Genomic DNA, 18,543 nt, shown 5'->3' with positions numbered 1-18,543 from the left:
TCATCTTCTCTGCCCGTAGGGTTTGCCTTTCATCTTCTCTTTTCGTCGTTGCTGTTCGGCTTCGTTGCTTCGCATGAGGTGTATAGATTGCACGCGTGCTTCTTCGGCTCCTTCGTGGCTGTTCGACTTCGCTCCTTCGACGACTTTCCCTTCCTGTCGGGTCGGAAGTTAGGACATTTTTGATCGGATGCAACAACGGGAGCTCGCTGGCTTTGAAGGTAACTTTCACCCTTTCGCGCTCTTCTCCGGCCAAATCCTGTAAATCTCGTTAAATCCAGGAAAGGATGGGATTATGATTTACCAAATACCCCCTTATTAGAGCTTTCCCAATTTTCAAATTCCAAATGCTAGAAAACTTATATCCTGCAACCCGCCTTCCCCGCCTATGGTCGCTGTTTTCCTAGCCCATAGCCGCTTGCCACTGCCTTCCCCCGCCTGTGCGTAACCGCTGGAGCCTGCTGTTTGCCATCGCTGCTTGTCACTGCTCGCTGTCACTTGAGCCTTTCCTCGTTACATTTTAATGCATTATGCTGTATCATAACAAACACCCCCAAAAAAATTCAATGCTTTTGATTTTTATTTAACCAAACAACTTCTAAAATTAAATGCATTTCGATCACTTTGCATTTTTTTAATGCATGTCTTTTAAAAACATCAATCAAACAACTCTTACTTTGAATGTTTCCATTTCTTTTTATTGTGATATATTAAGTATTATCCAGTTAATATTGAACTGTGCGTATTGCTACTTTCTGGCTGTTGTTCATCTTTTCGATGTAATGTTGCAGTAACCAATTGTTCCTTGGTAATATATATGGCCTGAGTTTGAGTGTGTATTTATTATGATCTAATTATAATTTTGGTGCACCTTCATGCATTGCAACCAAGGTATCAAGAGGGAGACGTGCAGTAACTAGGGTTATTAAAGAAGATTCCACTTCCCTCCATCTTTGGTTTGAATCATGGGAAAAAGATCAAATAAGCGTAGGAGATTTCCAAAGCCGGGCAAGGCTCATGCCCAAGAAGATGATGCATATATGGAAAAAGAAGTGGATGATGAAATAGATGCTTGTAAGAACATAACTTGTGGATGATTTGTTTTTTTACTCTATACCTCTAATTTTCCTCTTTGTGATAACCTTGTTTTTTATTACAGTTCATAAGCAACGGGAGATGATTCCGCTGGATGTTAATGAAGATGCAGGTGAGTTTGTGAATGCTTTAATGATTATATTACGTTCATTTTAACTGAAAAATCTTATTGCATATGCAACTTACCTTACTTTTAAACATAAGTATTTGTTATTGCTGCATGATGCCAACAGGAGATTCTGATGATGATCTTGAAGAACCAGTTTTTGATTTGGAGGTAATCACATAATATACATCTTTTACTTGCTGTGGTTCTTTGAGTAAAAGAATAAACTTATTTTCATGTATTGGATTTTTTTGGAAGCTTGATTTGAACTCCTGTGTAAGGAGGAATTAGTAGCCTTCATGTGCCCAGACCAAACATTAGGGAATTATGTGAACAATCATTTTTGGTGATTCAGGTACTAGTAGTATCATAGATTTGAAACCGTCTCTTTTTCATGGAGAACTTGGTGTGGATTCAACATTCTTTTTGCCCATATTGAACACTGATGCAACCAAAAATAAGGATTACAAAGAGCCAAATCTTCATTTCTTATAACATAAATATAAAAAAAAAAAATTACAACTTAAAAGCCACTTTTCATAGATAAATACTAAACTTGACACACCGATTGAACTACACTTTCAACTTACAAAAGTTTTGAGAAGAATGATATAAATGGGGCAGGAACCGTGGATAGAAGGAGGAGGTAGAAGTCTAAGATGAATTTTTAGGAGATAGGGGGCATAGAAGACAATAGCTTGCAAGCTATAAAAACCCTCAGGTTTTGTTCAAAAAATCATTACATATCTCATCCTTTTTCATAAAGAAAATCAGCCACCTTAAATGGAAAAAGAAGTGGAAAGAATATTAAATGCTCACTTAAAATTTTCACCCAAATAGCCAATATAAGCCTTCCAAATCAGCCCAATTAATTAGGAAATAAAGTTTCCAACATGGGTTTCAACAAATGGTGAAAACGAGCAGCCATCAACAAGGAAACTGAAGAGGTATAGGAGAAAACGAAGAGCCAGGAGGGAAAACCGATGTTCAGCATGGGAAAGACCAAACAACCACTTTTGGAAGATTAAATAACCACTTTGGGAAGACCAAAAAGCAGCAAGAATACAAGAAGACAGCAGGAATTTTCAGAAAACAGCAGGAAAAATGAGAAATAACACAAGAAAAATGTAAAGTAGGATATCTTGACCGCATCAAACACCCACCCACATTCCTTCTATTTCCTCCCTTAGTTTACCCTCCATTTTAATGTGATGTAGTTTACAACTAGTTTGTTACCACCATTATTTGCTTATTCTGATTTTTGTTCTTGAAGCTTCCTCACTTGTTGGTTGTGACAATTATCTCTAACGTAATGGAGAAAATCAAAATGTTAAGCTGGGTAACACGATTTTTGGATAGATGCAGTTTTCCACTATAAGTAGTAATGATTAGGGTAATGACGAGCTTTGGAGTTGGTTTACTGTTTGTTTTATTGCAAGTAAACACATTTTTACCAGTAGATGTCTTTAAACTGAAAACAAAAAAATGCTAAGGCTTCTTTTTAAGCATGTGGCTTCTTAGCTTCAAGGATAACATATGGCTGAAGTTCCTGTATTTTAAGCTCATTTTTGAGGAAAATTATATTGATCTCAGTAATGCATTAAAAAAGGCTGAAAGCTTGAATTTTATTCATGAAAACAATGGACTTTCTTAGTTTGTCTCACTAATATTTGTGTTAGCGGATTTTATCTATGACTATTCTATGAGTGTTAACTTCATACTTGGACTGCAATAACATGTTGAAGTTGAACCGATAAGCAAAACTCGTTTTTTGGTTGCTGATGTTATTACATATTTTAGGGGAAAAATAACAGATAATTTCTGTTTGTTTAAAAGGTCTGTCTCATCTCTCAAACATTGATTCTATCACTTCTAGTATTTTATTTTGAAATAACCTGTTAAGGTTTGTCATCTGATAGGAAATAGTTGAGTTCACAAGTAACCCTAAGGGTAATACTTGAGTTCGCAAGCAAACCTACCACGAATTGGTGAAAAACAGCGAGAATAGCACAAAATCTGGGAGAAAAACAGCACAAATGATAGATTGCGTTACGAAAATCAAAGCGAAACAAGAACGGAACAAAGATACAATTGATCCTCAATTCGAGAGGAGAATCGTTCTTATCTACTCGTGCTACACATATTTCCACAATCCCATTAGAAAAAGATATAGTGGCCTATTTCTCGATTGCCATAAATGTTGTTATCATTTGTTTTATATTCAGGGTTATCAAAATGGTGACAGTTATAATGGTAGAGAAGATGACGATGGGGAGGATGAGGATGAAGATGACAAGGATAACCGAGATTTTGATGATTTGGAAGATAAAGGATTTGCGGCAAAAAGTAAGATTATGATTCTGTATTACTATATTGTTGTTAATCTATTGGCATAATTGATCCTCTTATTTCCAAATATATTGAAGTTGTCCTCTTATGTTTCAAACGTTTACTTACTGTCTTTTAGATATCATTTATGTTCATATTCAGATCTCAATGATAATCTATCTGGCAAAACATTGAAAAGTTTCAGGCTAATAAATATTATCTAGAAGTTCTCTTATATTTAAACCCATACATTAGAATTCATATCCATTATTGTTTTGTACTTATTTTTTTTCCACGGCTTTTAAATCTTTCATCGTTAGTTCTATGAAAATTTTGAGTTTTAAATGGGAGCACACTCTTTGACAAGTTTTGGTGTTTCACAGTTGCAAGGCAGGCAAAATATCTAAGGGAAAAGTTTGGAGGTGGAGAGGATGAAATGTCTGATGATGATGAGCAAGATGAAGAAAGAAAAGCTGTGTGGGGTAGCAAAAAGAATTTGTATTACAGCGCAGATAATATTGATTATGAAGTAAAATGCTTACCTTTGACACACTAGCATTTTTAAGATTTAAATTTCCTCTGGAATATTATTTACAAGTATCCATGCTTCTCAATTAAAGCTCCAATCAAGTGATGAGGATCTTCCCATGGAAGAGGAGGCTGAAGTGCTGAAGATCCAGAGAGAGAAGGCAAAAACACTAGAAATGGAAGATTTTGGTCTTGAAGCTTCTGATCGAGAAGATAGTGATTTTGATGGTGATGAGAAAACTTTTCAGGTAGTAGTGTTGCCGCTTTCTTCAAGCTTTTCTTTTCTCCGCAAGTTTTATCATGTGATAGTATTTTTGTAACAAATGTAATACGACTTTTCACTATTTATTTATGATTTTTAATATAAGAGTTGGAGACTTTTTTAAAACTACAAGATACTACGACTTAGACTAGCTAGCTTTAGGAAAGTTTGGCATGATAAATTTTATTTCAGGTACTGAGTTTGTTGAGCATGCCCTGTTGCCCTCCTGAAAATATTTATATGCATACTTTAAAAGATGCAGAATGCGTTAATGTGATAGTCATCTAGTTTATCTCTGTCCCCTCACTTTTTTTTTTTCGGCTAGGATTTAAGCAAAGTGAGAGTTACCCAGAAACCTGGGGTAGAAGTTATTGATGACTTAACTATTGATGACTATGAAGAGATAAAGAAAGATCTCAGTGCTTTGTCTAAGGCAGAGCAAATGGATGTTGTTTATAGGTATGTCATTTTGGCATTTTGTGCTTGGCTTCAACTGCATTCATTCTTTTCGCATATTTTAAACGTGCTGTTAGAGTTACTCTAAACAAATTGAATTTACGCAACAAAGCACAGGTAACATACGTAGTGTATATTAGATTTACACTCGGCTGTGCACATTATTTTTAATTTTTGAGAAATATTCTTTATTTTGCTATTGATCTAAAGCTAGATAGTATGTACGTTCACATGATGCGGGTAAATCTATTATTACTTTTAGTGCCGTGTTGTTATTTATTAGTTATAACATTAAGTTTTACTGAAAAAAATCTTATTTATAGATTTTTCAGTTGTTTTTATGACATTCAGTTTTATGTGAAATAATGGTTTGCATATGTAAAAATGTGAAATCTCTCTTCTAGTGTTATTCAGACATGTCATAATAGCAATGTAAGCATTAATAAGAACTAATGTATATTGATTCATTTATTAAAGGGGATTAAGTGCGTATGAATTCAAAGAGAAAGTATCATATATGAATTCAATTAATAGTTCTAATGCGTCCCAGTATTGTTCTGGATCACCAACAATCCTCAAAGAAGTGCACCAGAATTTTAGTTGGCCTATTTCATGATAAAAAAAGATTCACAAATAAATTTCATACATTTTAAGCTCTGGAAGGAAACTAAAGACAAAATCCGATTCAGCTCTAATAGTTATTGCTTTCCATGAACTCTGCATTGCAAAATCAATCCAATTTTTCTTGAGAAGTCCATTCTGCAATTGTATAGCATTTGGCTTCATGCAATGGAAAGGAAAGAGAAAATGACAGGTGTAAATTGGAATAAGTATATCAATTAATGAGTTTTTCATCTCTTAAATCCCAACATGGCAAAAGTTACAATAACATTGTGCTTTCTTACAATTAAGAGTATTGCAACTCTCCAAAAAGAAAAAAAAATTACAAATAGTCATTTGGAATCCACTTTCACAGGTGGACTATGCATGCTGGGAAAGAATGTTTTCCCAAAGTTGCCCTTTTTGAAGTTAATGAATAGTAAATTCTTTTTTAGGAGCTCGAACACTTTGTGCATATGTTTGAGATGTTCCTCCCACGTTAGCCTATAAATGAGGATGCATCTTGGGTAGACATCCACAAAGTCCTCCATTTTCTTAGAATGCCATTCATGAGATGCATAAATGTTGTTGACGCTTTGTAGAAATCAATTGACATCACCATCCACTCATTAGCTCTTGCTTGCTCTTGAACACTGTTTTTGTTGTGAAACGTAATTGCATGGATGAATTGCTTACAAGAAATTTGCACGCTTAATATTCCAAAGGGAAAGACAAATTCGGAGCTCCGGCATAGTCACTTTAGTGTTGGGGAAGTAATGGGCAGCAACACAAGGTTTGGGAACCTCCTGGACAGCAATCGGAGACCCTTTGGACAGCAAGACAGCCGTAGGAAATCTGCTAGGTTGGCTGGACAGCAACTAAAGATGTTTGGATTGTCACTAGGAAAGCCTGGCCAGCAATTTTGGCCCTTGAACAACTTTGGACAGCAGCCTTTGAGGTTAGAAATGCCTTGGACAGCACTTGAGGGATTTCTGGTCTGCAAACAGGAGCAAATCTGGCAGCACTATGGCTGGTCGGAGTTTCCAGGACGGTGCATAAAATCTGTCCAGAAAATTCTGGACAGCAGTTTGGCATGAAGAACTGCTGCGTTCCGGCTTTCTGGATGCAGAAATTGAAAGAGTATAGCAGAGAAATTTGGGAATAACAATGGGAAATAGTCTTGAGATTAATTTACTTGCCTAGGTGGCAAGATTAATTAAATCCCAAATCAATTTGGAGAGAGAGAGAATAGAAATCTGAAAGTAATTTCAGATTAAGTTGAATTGGTGGGATGAATTTGAATTTAAAATTCAAATTCTAATTGAGGGAATTAACTTAGATGAGAGGGAATTGTAGGAGGTAATTAGGGAGGTTTAATGAGGGGGCTATTAATGAAATTGGAGAGAGAAAGCTCATGGAGAGGGGCCGGCCATATGTATTGGAGAGAGAGGCTTGAGTTTTAATTAAATGGGGCCCACACACTAATCAAAGGTTTTAAGAAAAAAATCTGAATTAAATTTCAGATTTTCTTTGAAGAGGAAGTTTCCTAATATTAAAGGCAATTAATTGGAATTTGTTTGAATTTCAAATTTGAATTGAAATTCAATTAAGAGGATTTCCTAAAATCATGGAGTTATTTTAGGAAAGTCATCAATGTCTCTTGGGGAAAATTTGAATTTCAAATTTGTAATCCCAAGGAGGGAGGCCGGCGACTAGAGAAGTGGAGAGGGGATGAAGGTTGAAGTGGCCAGCGGCTAGGGGGCTTTGGGTGGGGAGGCCGGCGGGTGGGGAATTTGGGGAGGTGGAGCCGACGGGTGTAGGGAGATGGGGAAGGGGAAAAAAATGCTAGGAGAATTAAGAGAAAAAAAATTGGAAAATCTAAGGAGCTACAAACCTCAAGTATCTCCTCCTCAAGAACTCACAAAGAGATCTTGGGAATCTCGGAACTCATAAAGAGATCCTCCTCAAGAACTCACAAAGAGATCTTGGGAATCTCGGAACTCACAAAGAGATCCTTCTCCTCTCATGAACTCACTAAGAGATCAAACAAGTAGAATAAGCTTTCATTAACAATTCATCCTTCTATTACACAAGAAAGGGCCTCTATATATAGGCCTAAGAAACTAAAACAATGCACATATGCCCCAATGGCGTACATAGGACGATCCTCTTAAATGAGGGTAAAAATGGAAAATTTATCATAAAAAATAAAAATTACAAATAAAATATAAGATAACGTGGGACGATGACAGCTGTCGATATTCAGCTCCTCGGATAGGCATGGACGGTTGGATGTCCGCATCAGTTTTCCACATATCATCTTCTTGAACGTAGATTTGATGGTAGCCGGATTTTATATCTATCTTTTACAAGACTGTTGCATGCTTCAAGTGGTGTAACAAGTCATCCTTTTGGGGTAGTGTACATTGATTCTTCATAATGATTTGATTTAGTATATGGTAGTTTACATGCATTCACCAACTACCATCTTTCTTAGACACTATTACAATTGGAAATTCACACAATGAGCTGCTTTGCTTGATAATGACATGTTTCAACAACTCAACCATTTTATTTTTTATTTCTACATGTTCCACCATTGAGTTGTGATACATATTAATGTTAGGTAGAGTGCAACATGATAATAGATAACTACTTGGTGAGAAGGCAATCCTTTTGGTTTCTGGAAATAATCAATGTAATTTTTTTACTAGTTGTTCTAATTCAACCCTTGCTTCCTAAGAATTAAAGACAACACCTTTGCCTTCAACTTGGGCTTTCTTATATTCTTATTGAACCAAGGCTATTGCATTGCCTCTAGTCTTCTCATGTCGTACTAAGAGTAAAGTGAAACATTGGTCGTACTTATAGTTCTCTTTGCCTGTCTGGTCGCCACCATATCTGAAGGTTGACCCTTTTATTCCCTTTGACATATTGTCTTTGAAGATATTATATTGTTATGCCTTTAAATAAATATAGCATTTAGATCTCGTAGAGATAGACTCTAAATTTAATATGGTAGATATTGAGAGACAGCTTCATACATCACTATGTTAATGTACTACTGAGTAATGGTTGTGCAAGCAACACTGCTGATTTATGTACATCTCTGAGTCCTTCTGAATTTATCCAAGAGGGTAGGGAGGCGGGTGAGAAGTCACATCGGGCCCCAACCTTTCTAGGCTTGTTGATGTCAAATTCTTTGAACTCCTTAAGTCAAGGGTGGAGTTGACCCTTCCTGCTTGATTTGGTTTTGCAAGATGAATTCATCACGCATGTTAGGGCTTGGTGTTGAACTTGCCTTTTTTCCCTTTGACAATATATTAAGGATAGGCTCCAATCTAAGGTAAAGAGCATTCTTTGACCTTCTTGTAGTCATTTTTTATTAACATCATATGCACTACAGTTTCTCAAAACCTAGCACTTTGATACCAACTAGTGCTCTGATATCATCTTGATTCAAGACCTCCCACAAGACACCAAGGAAGGTGTAACCAACAGGTGAAGCAGCCAGTTTATAGATTTGAAAATACGGTGGTTAATCTTGATTGTTGATTAAAGGCAAGGAATCTGGTATTTCATTTGAGGAAACCGAGAAATTACAATGGGGATAAAAATTTCCCTCGTTTCCGTTTATTTTCCCCTCTCTCTAATCTCTCACTCTTTCAGCTCTTGAGAAGCTCCTTTTTCTTCCTGCCCTAATCTTCCCACGATGCCTGCTTTATATAGGTGGAGAACCTTGGTCATTAAAAGGCAAAAATGTTCATGCAGAAAATAGGGATTTGATTGAGAGCAATCCGGATTGGTAAGGGAAGGCGTCACCAATTCAGACATTTAGCGCCAAACTGACATTTGTGCTGCTTGGAGCAAACCATTTGGCAGGTGTTCCCAGCTCTGTAAAGAGTTCCCAAAACTTTTGAACTCCTCCCGGCCTCCATCAATTCCTCTTGTTAGCGTTCCAATCTTCATGGGACATCTCGATCATCCGTCTCCCCATTTGTTTGGCAAGTCATTTGATCTCCTGAAAACAAATGCATGTAAGAATAGCACGTACGATACTCAGACATCAATGCTTTAAGGGAGAATTTCTTTTTATTTATAAAATCAAATGCCTTTTGTATAATATAAAAAAGTGCCTTCATGTACTACCTGGCCTTGGAATCATTCATGTAGCTGTAGTGCTCTGCATATTTAATCAACCACGATTTTTTTTAACTGTAATTTGCTTTTGAGATGAACCAGGATTACAGAATGAATCTTATCTGTTCCATGCTTAGCCTTTTGCATATTCTTAAGTGGGAGTTGTTGGTGTGAAACAAACATGCTTCTAGAGTTGCGTTGGTTTTAACAATAAATATTGAACATGAACTTTGCTATTTAAAAACTTATGCTTCACTCAATTCAAACTCGTAGAAATTTTCAATAAGAGATTAAGTGATGACAAAAGTTACAAGTAGGATAACATGACAATCTCAATAACTACAAAACAAAATAATAATGCTAATAGCAAGTAAACAATAATCCACAACGTAACATCGAGATATAATCACTTAGAGTTCCTTCTCATTCAATCACTCTTAGGCTTTATCAGAGGAGGATGAAGCACACGAGGAGAGAGATTACCACTAGGACGATGGTGCCAAGGATCTTTGTCGGTTGAGAGGTAGCGGGCGATGGAGGAAGTTGTGATGACCAATGATTATCCAACGACCCAGTGGAAGGTGCTCTTCAATCGATAATGTCAGTTGGTACAAGATGCGGTCGATGTACCCTTCAACAGCTTTGTTGTTGCCAAATAAGACGTTAAAAAACGGGGATCCAAGAATATCCGTCCTTCCTTGCTCGTCGAATACGAATCTGTGGTCGATCTCAGGATCGGCCATGCATCATTGATGAGATTGGGAGAGGACGTCGTCTTCTTCTCTTGGCTTCAAGTATTATGAGCAAACTAAGGTTTCACAAGAGGGAAGGCACAAGGGAAAGGGGCGGCCAAGGGTGGAGAAGAGGGGCCGGTTTGGGATGAGGGAGAATTATGTTAGGTTAGGGCTGGAGAGGAAGAGCTTTAATCCAAATCTAAAATTATTATTAGATTTTAAGTAGATTTGGAGGGATTTAATTTGAAATTTGAATTCAAATTAAGGAGGGATAGGGAGCTTTAATGGGAATTAATGGGGAAGCCATCAATGGGTGGCCGACGGCATTGAGAGGGAGGGAGGGAATTAGGAGGAGTTTTGGGGAGTTTCTAAACAAGGTTTGTGAATTAGGAAATCTAGTAATAAATCCAATGTATTTGAATTTAAATTAAATTTATGACTAAATACTTTCCTAATTGAGATTGACAAATAAGGAAAGTATTTGAAATTTGAATTTCAAATTTTAAAGAAGGGTAATTACTCCTTTTCCCATGGAGCTAATTTAGGAAAGAATTATGTCAATTGAAATCCTCATAATGGAGGTGGATCCAATGGGGGAGGCGGCGGCAATGGGGGCTTGGGGGATGACGTCGGGTGTGAGGAGGAGAGGATTGATCCGCTGGTTGGAGAGGGGAATTTGGTGCTTCTAGAAGGTAGGATTTGAATCGGGTTGGATGCAATGGTGGAGCTCGGTAGGAGGGTGGTTGTTGGCCGACGGGTATGGAGAGGAAAGCGGGGAGGGAAGATGGAAACCACGAGTCACGGACTCTTCCAATGACTGGTCGGTATTGCAATTGCTCACCTTGAGCTCTCTCTCTCTCTCCCTTCTCTCTAATGCTCACACAAGAAGAAGAAGAAGACAAAAGCAAATTTTCATTTATCATTCATCATCTTACTACAACACATAGGACCACTATATATAGGCCTTTAACATGAAAAAAGAAAAGTACAAACTTGCCCTCCAGGCTACAATGATAAGATACTCCCCATAGGGGTAAAATTGGAAAACAACTAAACTAAATAAAACATAATGCATACAACAAGACTAAATAAAACATAATGCGTCAAAAGTAAAGTCGCTGAATCATAGTTGTCGATATATGATTTTGTTGCCGGTACACGTGTCTGAATCTCTGAGCGATGCCCTCATAATTCTCACCAGGTGGGAGAAAACTTGACCTCGTCGCGTCAGCATCTCTAGAACTATCGTACAACTCCAACAGATCAGGATCCAAATCTACAGCTCCTCACAGTCAATCCACGTATTCTCCGTCTCCGGTTTCCCTGTCCATTGAACTAGATACCTTCGACGGCCACCGTTTTTATTGAAAATAATCTCATCACGAAGTATAGCTTCAACCTTCTCCGCAGGGGGGTGGATAGGGATGTTTGGGAGTGGGGGTAAGCTACGGTTTTCACCAGATGGGTTCACACATGGCTCTTTGTTTAGTGGATTGGAGGGGTTAACTCAGGACCCTCAAAGGCTACCAGATCTTCAATGTTAAACGTAGGATTAATGTTAAAACCTTCAGGAAGGTCTAGCACATAAGCATCACTATTTATTTTTGAAGTTATTTTGAAAGGTCCTACGCTCGTTGCATGTAACTTTTTAACGGTCCCTTGCCGGAACCACTTCGGACGGATTCGAACCATTACAAAGTCTCCAATTTCAAATTGTTTGAATCGTTTCTTGAAATCTGCATGCAGTTTATAATTAGCATTGCTTTGTTCTTTTTTTTTGTTAATTTCCTTATGCAACTCTTGGAGATGGGATGCAAATGCAGATGCAAACTCAGATGATCTATACTTATGACTCATAGGGATCAGATCTATCGATTGTCTAGGTTGGTATCCATAAACAATTTCGGTGGGACTTAGACCTGTAGTTCGATTGACAGAATTGTTGTAAGCAAACTCAGCTAAAGGCAATTTGGAATCCCAATCCCGAATATTATCTCCTACTAAGGTCCTTAACAGATTTCCTAGACTCCTATTCACAACTTCAGTTTGTCCATATGTCTGGGGATGAAAAGCAGTAAAAAATTGAAGTTTGGTCCCCATCTTGTGCCATAAGGTTTTATAGAAATAACTCGTAAACTTAACGTCTCAGTCTGACACAATAGTTTTGGGTAGCCCGTGGAGTCTAACGATTTCGTCAAAATATAGTTGGACGATCCTAGAAGCATCAAAAGTTTTGGAGCATGGGAGGAAATGAGCCATCTTTGAGAATCGGTCTACTACCACACATAGAGGCATGCTTTCTCACTGTTTTGGGTAACCCTAAAACAAAGTCCATGCTAACATCCTGTAAGAGTAGTTGGGTATCGGAAGGGGTGTGTAAAGTCCAGTGTTCTGCTTACATTGCTTGGCTAACTGGCAAGTGTGACATTTCTTCACTAACCTACTAACATCGCGCTTAAGACTAGGACAGAAAAATCGGTGCTCCATAGCGGCGATGGTTTTGGTTTGTCCAAAATGTCCTGCTAAACCTCCCGCGTGCAGTTCCCAAACAAGGAATTCTCTAAGCGAAGTGTTGGGGATGCAGGGCTTTTGAGACTTAAATAAATATCCATCCTCTAAAAGGAAGTCATCAATTATGCGCTCACTCCCATTAGTTAATGTGTACACCACTTTGAAGTCGGGGCAATCCATATAAGTCTCTTTAATTTGTTCAAATCCAATTACTCCAATACTCATTTCCTTAGTGATCATAATTCGTCAGCTCAAGGCGTCAGCCGCTTTATTTTTAGATCTAGCTTTGTGACGGATCGTGTAAGTATACTCTTGAAGGAATTCGACCCAACGACCATGTCGTGCATTTAGTTTCTTTTGGGAGTTTATATACCATAAGACTTCGTGGTCAGAGAAAATAACAAACTCTTGGGGAAGTAGGTAGTGTCTCCAATACCTGAGGGACTGAATGATGACGTAAAATTCTTTATCATTGGTAGAGTATCGTTGCCTAATGTCATTTAACTTTTTACTAAAGTAGGCAACCGGGTGTTCTTCTTGAGATAATACTCTTATGCTTATGCCAGATGCGTCACAAGTCACTTCAAAAACCTTAGAAAAATCTGGCAGACGCATGACTGGTGCTTCAACCATTTTCCTTTTTATCTCCTTAAAGGCTTTAGAAGCAGACGTCGTCCAATGAAACTCTCCTTTCTTCAGATAGTCAGTTATCGGACCCACTATAGTGCTAAAATTCCTAATGAATCTTCTATAAAACGTTGCCAATCCGTGAAAACTTCTAACGTCTTTGATGTTCTTATGTTCAGGCCATTCATTGATTGCTCGCACTTTTTCAGCGTCAGCGACTATGCCTTGGGAGGAGATGATAAATCCAAGAAAGATTTCGTGATCAGTGAGGAAAGTACATTTCTTGGGATTAGCAAACAGTTGATCTTTTCTCAAGACTTCGTAGACTTGTCTTAAATGATCCAAGTGTTGATCCACCGAGTTACTATAAATCAGAATATCATCAAAGTAGACCACTACAAATTTTTCTAGGAAAGGTTTGAAGATCTGGGTCATCACTCTCATAAACGTGCTGGGAGCATTGCTTTGGCCAAAATGCATCGCGGTCCACTCGTATAGCCCATCTTTGGTTTTGAAAACGGTTTTCCATTTGTCTCCCAGACGGATCCTAATTTGATGGTAGCCACTTTTAAGATCAATCTGAGAGAATAGTGTGGCTCCGATCATCATATCTAACATATCATCTAACCGAGGGATGGGGAAATGATACTTGATCGTGATCTTTTTGATAGCGCGCCTATCAACACACATCCTCCATGACCCATCCTTTTTAGGGGTTAGAAGGGCAAGAACGGCACAAGGACTGAGGCTCTCCTTAATGAAACCGCGTTGTAATAATTTATCAACTTGTTTCTTGAGTTCAGTGTGCTCAGTTGGATTCATGAGGTAATGGGGTAAGTTGGATAAGGAAGCTCCGGGCACTAAGTCAATAATGTGTTGAATGTCACTTAAAGGTGGTAACTTGTGGGACAGATCTTCCGGGAAGACGTCAGCAGAAGTTTCAAGGAGGGGTTTTACTTCTTCAGGGACTGGCTCTTCTTGGGTTGCACTAACTTCCCAAGCTACCAAGGCGTAGAGGGGAGATTCTGACTCTAATTCAGTACCTAAGTCTTTAGCAGTTAATAATTTCAGGCCTGTGTTGGGTTTAAGGGAGTTGGGCTTGACATCCTCTTTGGCAGACTTAGGCTGGATAGGTAGGAGTTTGATTTTCTTGCCCTCGTGTTGAAACACGCAGGTGTTTGATCGTCTATAAATGTGTACATCGTTATCGAACAGCCAGGGGAGGCCGAGGATGATTTGGCCAACATCCATAGTTAAAACATCGCACCAAATCTTCTTCTTGTAACCCACAAACTCAATAGGAATGAGACTCCTATCTTTCACTTCTAAGGTGGTCGAGTTGATCCAAGCGACCTTATAGGGGTTCGGGTGTGGTGTGGCTTTAAAGTGGAGTTTTGAAATCATAGCAGATGACACAACATTAATACAACTTTCACTACGATTATGACTTTGCAGTTCTTGTCTCCTATCTTTGTGAAAGTGTAGAAGATTGATGTTCTTCGCTAGTCGTCGCTTAACTTAGGTTGTGAAAAAGCACACCTAACGACTTGTATGTCTAAGTGATCCATTTTTTGGAGGCAGTGGATCATGGCAGTATCTTCCTCGCAGAAAAACTCATCGTCATCATCAATATGATAAACTAGTTCGGTGTCCAGTTCATCCTCTTCTTCGGTGACTTCTTCAATAATGGTGACTTTAAACGGGCTGGAACATTGAGAGGCAATGTGTCCGTACCCATGACATAAAAAACATTTAGTGCCAGCAGGGGTCTTGGGTGTTTCCTGTTCAGGTGTTTTACCTTTATAGTCAGGGTGAGGTTGGGCTTGGTCAGGGGTAGGTCGACTCGTTGTAGGTCTAGTGGGTCTATTGTTAGGTTGACTAGAGGAGGATTTGAAAGGGTTGGGCGGAGGGTCTTGGTTCCTTGAAGTGGCATGGCTCCTAGATTCTTCTAAATCTAGCACGAGACTATAAGCGGCTTCCAAAGTGTTCACTCCTCTGGCAAAATGCTCATTCTGAAGATCTTCTCTTAATTCGGCTCTAAACATCGAAAGAAGTTGGGTCGGAGTCATGGTCTCTTCCCTGCTACAGCGGATCGTGAAATCATCAAAGGCCGAAATGTACTCCTTGATGGATTTGCTTCCCTGGGTCAATTTATTCCAACGATCCAAAAGTCTAGGGTAGTAGGGAGGGAGATATTTTCATTTTAACTCTTGTTTCATCGTCCTCCAGTCAGTAACAGGGTATTCTCCTCGGATCTCGCACATATGTTCAAGGTTCGTCTAGTACTGATTAGCTCTACCCATTAGCTTCATCTCGGTGAACCTGACTTTTCGCTCCTCGAAAATATTATACCATTTAAAATAACAGTCAATTCCTTTGAGCCAATCTAGGAAAACCTGGGGTTGTAACGTACCGTCGAAAGTCGAGGCATCTATACGAATGTTCTTAAGCAATTGGGCATCATTATCTCTCCAAGGAGTGTCGCGTCTTAAAGGTTCCTGATTGAGTCGATGATTGGGGCGGTAGTGGTTTCTAGGAGGACCATATTCAGTTCTGGTATCATCACCATAAGGAGAATGGGTTCTAGAGGGGGTGTAGATCGCTGGGTTTCCTATACGCTAAATGTTATCAAGTCTCTTAACCGTTTGACGTCTAAAGTCGGCTAAATCGGTCTGGGTGTTCTAATTTGCTGAGTAACCGTTCCAAGTTGGCCCACGATTAGGTCTAAGGTTGCTTGAATGTGTTCCGGATCCATGGTTGGGTGTTAGGGGACGCTAGGGAAGGTAATGGGGTAAGGGGCAGCACCTAGATACTAAGATAATATGCTCCTAATGCCTCTAAATGATGCAGTTTTTGTGTGGACAGCAAACTACAGCAGTTGGTGAATTGGCCTAGGTGTAAAGGATGGGTTTTAGGAAATGCACAGCACCTAAACACTAGGTTGGGTGTCACCTTAAAGCTCTCTAAACGCTGCAGAAAATTTCTGGACAGCAAATAAACACTACAAGTTGAATTATCTAAACGAATGTATGCATGCAAACAAGCATATGGTTGGTTAGGTAAGCTCCTAGGATGTTTTCTAGCATGTGTTATCTATGCCTATCATGCTCTGATATCAAATATGATGTGAAACAAACATACGGCAAGAGTTGCTTAGGTTTTAACAATAAATACTGAACATGAAATTTGCTATTTAAGAACTTATGCTTCACTCAATTCAAACTCGTAGAAATTTTCAATAAGAGATTAAGTGATGACAAAAGTTACAAGTAGGATAACAGGACAATCTCAATAACTATGAAACAAAATAATAATGCTAATAGAAAGTAAACATTAATCCACAGCGTAACATCCAGATATGGTCACTTAGAGTTCCTTCTCACTCAATTACTCTTAGGCTTTATCGGAGGAGGACGAAGCACACGAGGAGAGAGATTATCACTAGGACGATGGCGCCAAGGATCTTCGTCGGTGGAGAGGTAGCCCGCGGTGGAGGAAGTTGTGGATGACCAATGATTATCCAACGACCCGGTGGAAGGTGCTCTTCAATCGATAATGTCAGTTGGTACAAGATGCGGTCGATGTACCCTTCAACAGCTTCGTCGTTGCCAAAGAAGACGTTAAAGAACGGGGATCCAAGAATATTCGTCCTTCCTTGCTCGTTGAATACGAATCCGTGGTCGATCTTAGGATCGGCCATGCATCATTGATGAGATTGGGAGAGGACGTCGTCTTCTTCTCTTGGCTTCAAGTATTATGAGCAAACTAAGGTTTCACAAGAGGGAAGGCACAAGGGAAAGGGGCGGCCAAGGGTGGAGAAGAGGGGGCAGTTTGGGATGAGGGAGAATTATGTTAGGTTAGGGCGGGAGAGGAAGAGCTTTAATCCAAATTTAAAATTATTCTCAGATTTTAAGTAGATTTGGAGGGATTTAATTTGAAATTTAAATTCAAATTAAGGAGGGATAGAGAGCTTTAATGGGAATTAATGGGGAAGCCATCAATGGGTGGCCGGCGGCATTGAGAGGGAGGGAGGGAATTGGGGAGTTTCTAAACAAGGTTTGTGAATTAGGAAAGCTAGTAATAAATCCAATGTATTTGAATTTAAATTGAATTCATGACTAAATACTTTCCTAATTTGGATTGACAAATAAGGAAAGTATTTGAAATTTGAATTTCAAATTTCAAACAAGGGTAATTACTTTCCTTTTCCCATTGAGCTAATTTAGGAAGGACTTATGACGATTGAAATCGTCATAATGGAGGTGGATCCAATGGGGGAGGCGGCGGCAATGGGGGCTTGGGGGATGACGTCGAGTGTGAGGAGGAGAGGGTTGATCTGTCGGTTGGAGAAGGGAATTTGGTGCTTCTAGAAGGTAGGATTTGAATCGGGGTGCATGCAATGGTGGAGCTCGGTAGGAGGGTGGTTGTTGGCCGGCGGGTATGGAGAGGAAAGTGGGGAGGGAAGATGGAAACCACGACTCACGGACTTTTCCAATGACGGGTGGATATTGCACTTGCTCACCTTGAGCTCTCTCTCTCTCCCCCTTCTCTCTAATGCTCACACAAGAAGAAGAAGAAGCTAAAAGAAAATTTTCATTTATCATTCATCATCTTACTACAACACATAGGGCCACTATATATAGGCCTCTAACATGAAAAAGGAAAAGTATAAACTTGCCCTCCAGGCTACAATGAAAAGACACTTCCCATAGGAGAAAAATTGGAAAACAACAAAACTAAATAAAACATAATGCATACAACAAGACTAATTCGTCAAAAGTAAAGATTCTGAATCGTAGTTGTCGATCTACGATTCCGTCGCCGGTATGTCTGAATCTCTGAGCGATGTCCTCGTCAGTTGGAATCTTGAAAGTTGCAATCTGACTGTTGCAGTTAAGATGTTTGTATCAGAATTTTGTTATTCCTGAGATATTCTTGAAGATGTGCTCCTGTCTAACTTGGACTTGCATTTTGAAACTGTGGTTCATTTAGCAACTACTGCAATATGTTATGAGCATGATTAAGTTAATGCAGAAGTTCTAGCAATTTGTTATGGTAAGATCTATTAATGGTTTTGAATAGGCAGGATGAAATTTTATAGTATCAATGTTAATTAATGTCGTCATGTTGAGTTTATTTGTACTAGTAAAATGCTGAAA

General features: G+C 38.9%; 1 protein-coding gene across 2 annotated transcripts in view; it reads left to right on the top strand.

The window, feature by feature from the left end:
• LOC110111185 (something about silencing protein 10) overlaps nucleotides 1-18,543 on the top strand; it is a 35,940-nt gene continuing 17,397 nt past the window's right edge. For both annotated transcript variants that reach the window (XM_020842945.2, XM_028700580.1), the window contains exons 1-8: nucleotides 1-218; nucleotides 889-1,071; nucleotides 1,157-1,204; nucleotides 1,326-1,369; nucleotides 3,424-3,544; nucleotides 3,910-4,055; nucleotides 4,147-4,302; nucleotides 4,642-4,775. In XM_020842945.2, coding sequence (XP_020698604.2) covers nucleotides 963-1,071; nucleotides 1,157-1,204; nucleotides 1,326-1,369; nucleotides 3,424-3,544; nucleotides 3,910-4,055; nucleotides 4,147-4,302; nucleotides 4,642-4,775 — 758 coding nt within the window. In that variant the 5' untranslated portion in view covers nucleotides 1-218; nucleotides 889-962. The remainder of the gene's footprint in view (nucleotides 219-888; nucleotides 1,072-1,156; nucleotides 1,205-1,325; nucleotides 1,370-3,423; nucleotides 3,545-3,909; nucleotides 4,056-4,146; nucleotides 4,303-4,641; nucleotides 4,776-18,543) is intronic.

Source organism: Dendrobium catenatum, unplaced genomic scaffold, assembly GCF_001605985.2.
Source record: "Dendrobium catenatum unplaced genomic scaffold, ASM160598v2 fragScaff_scaffold_1557, whole genome shotgun sequence".
In the NCBI taxonomy this organism is placed as follows: domain Eukaryota; kingdom Viridiplantae; phylum Streptophyta; class Magnoliopsida; order Asparagales; family Orchidaceae; genus Dendrobium; species Dendrobium catenatum.
This window is presented reverse-complemented; position numbering and strand designations above follow the sequence as displayed.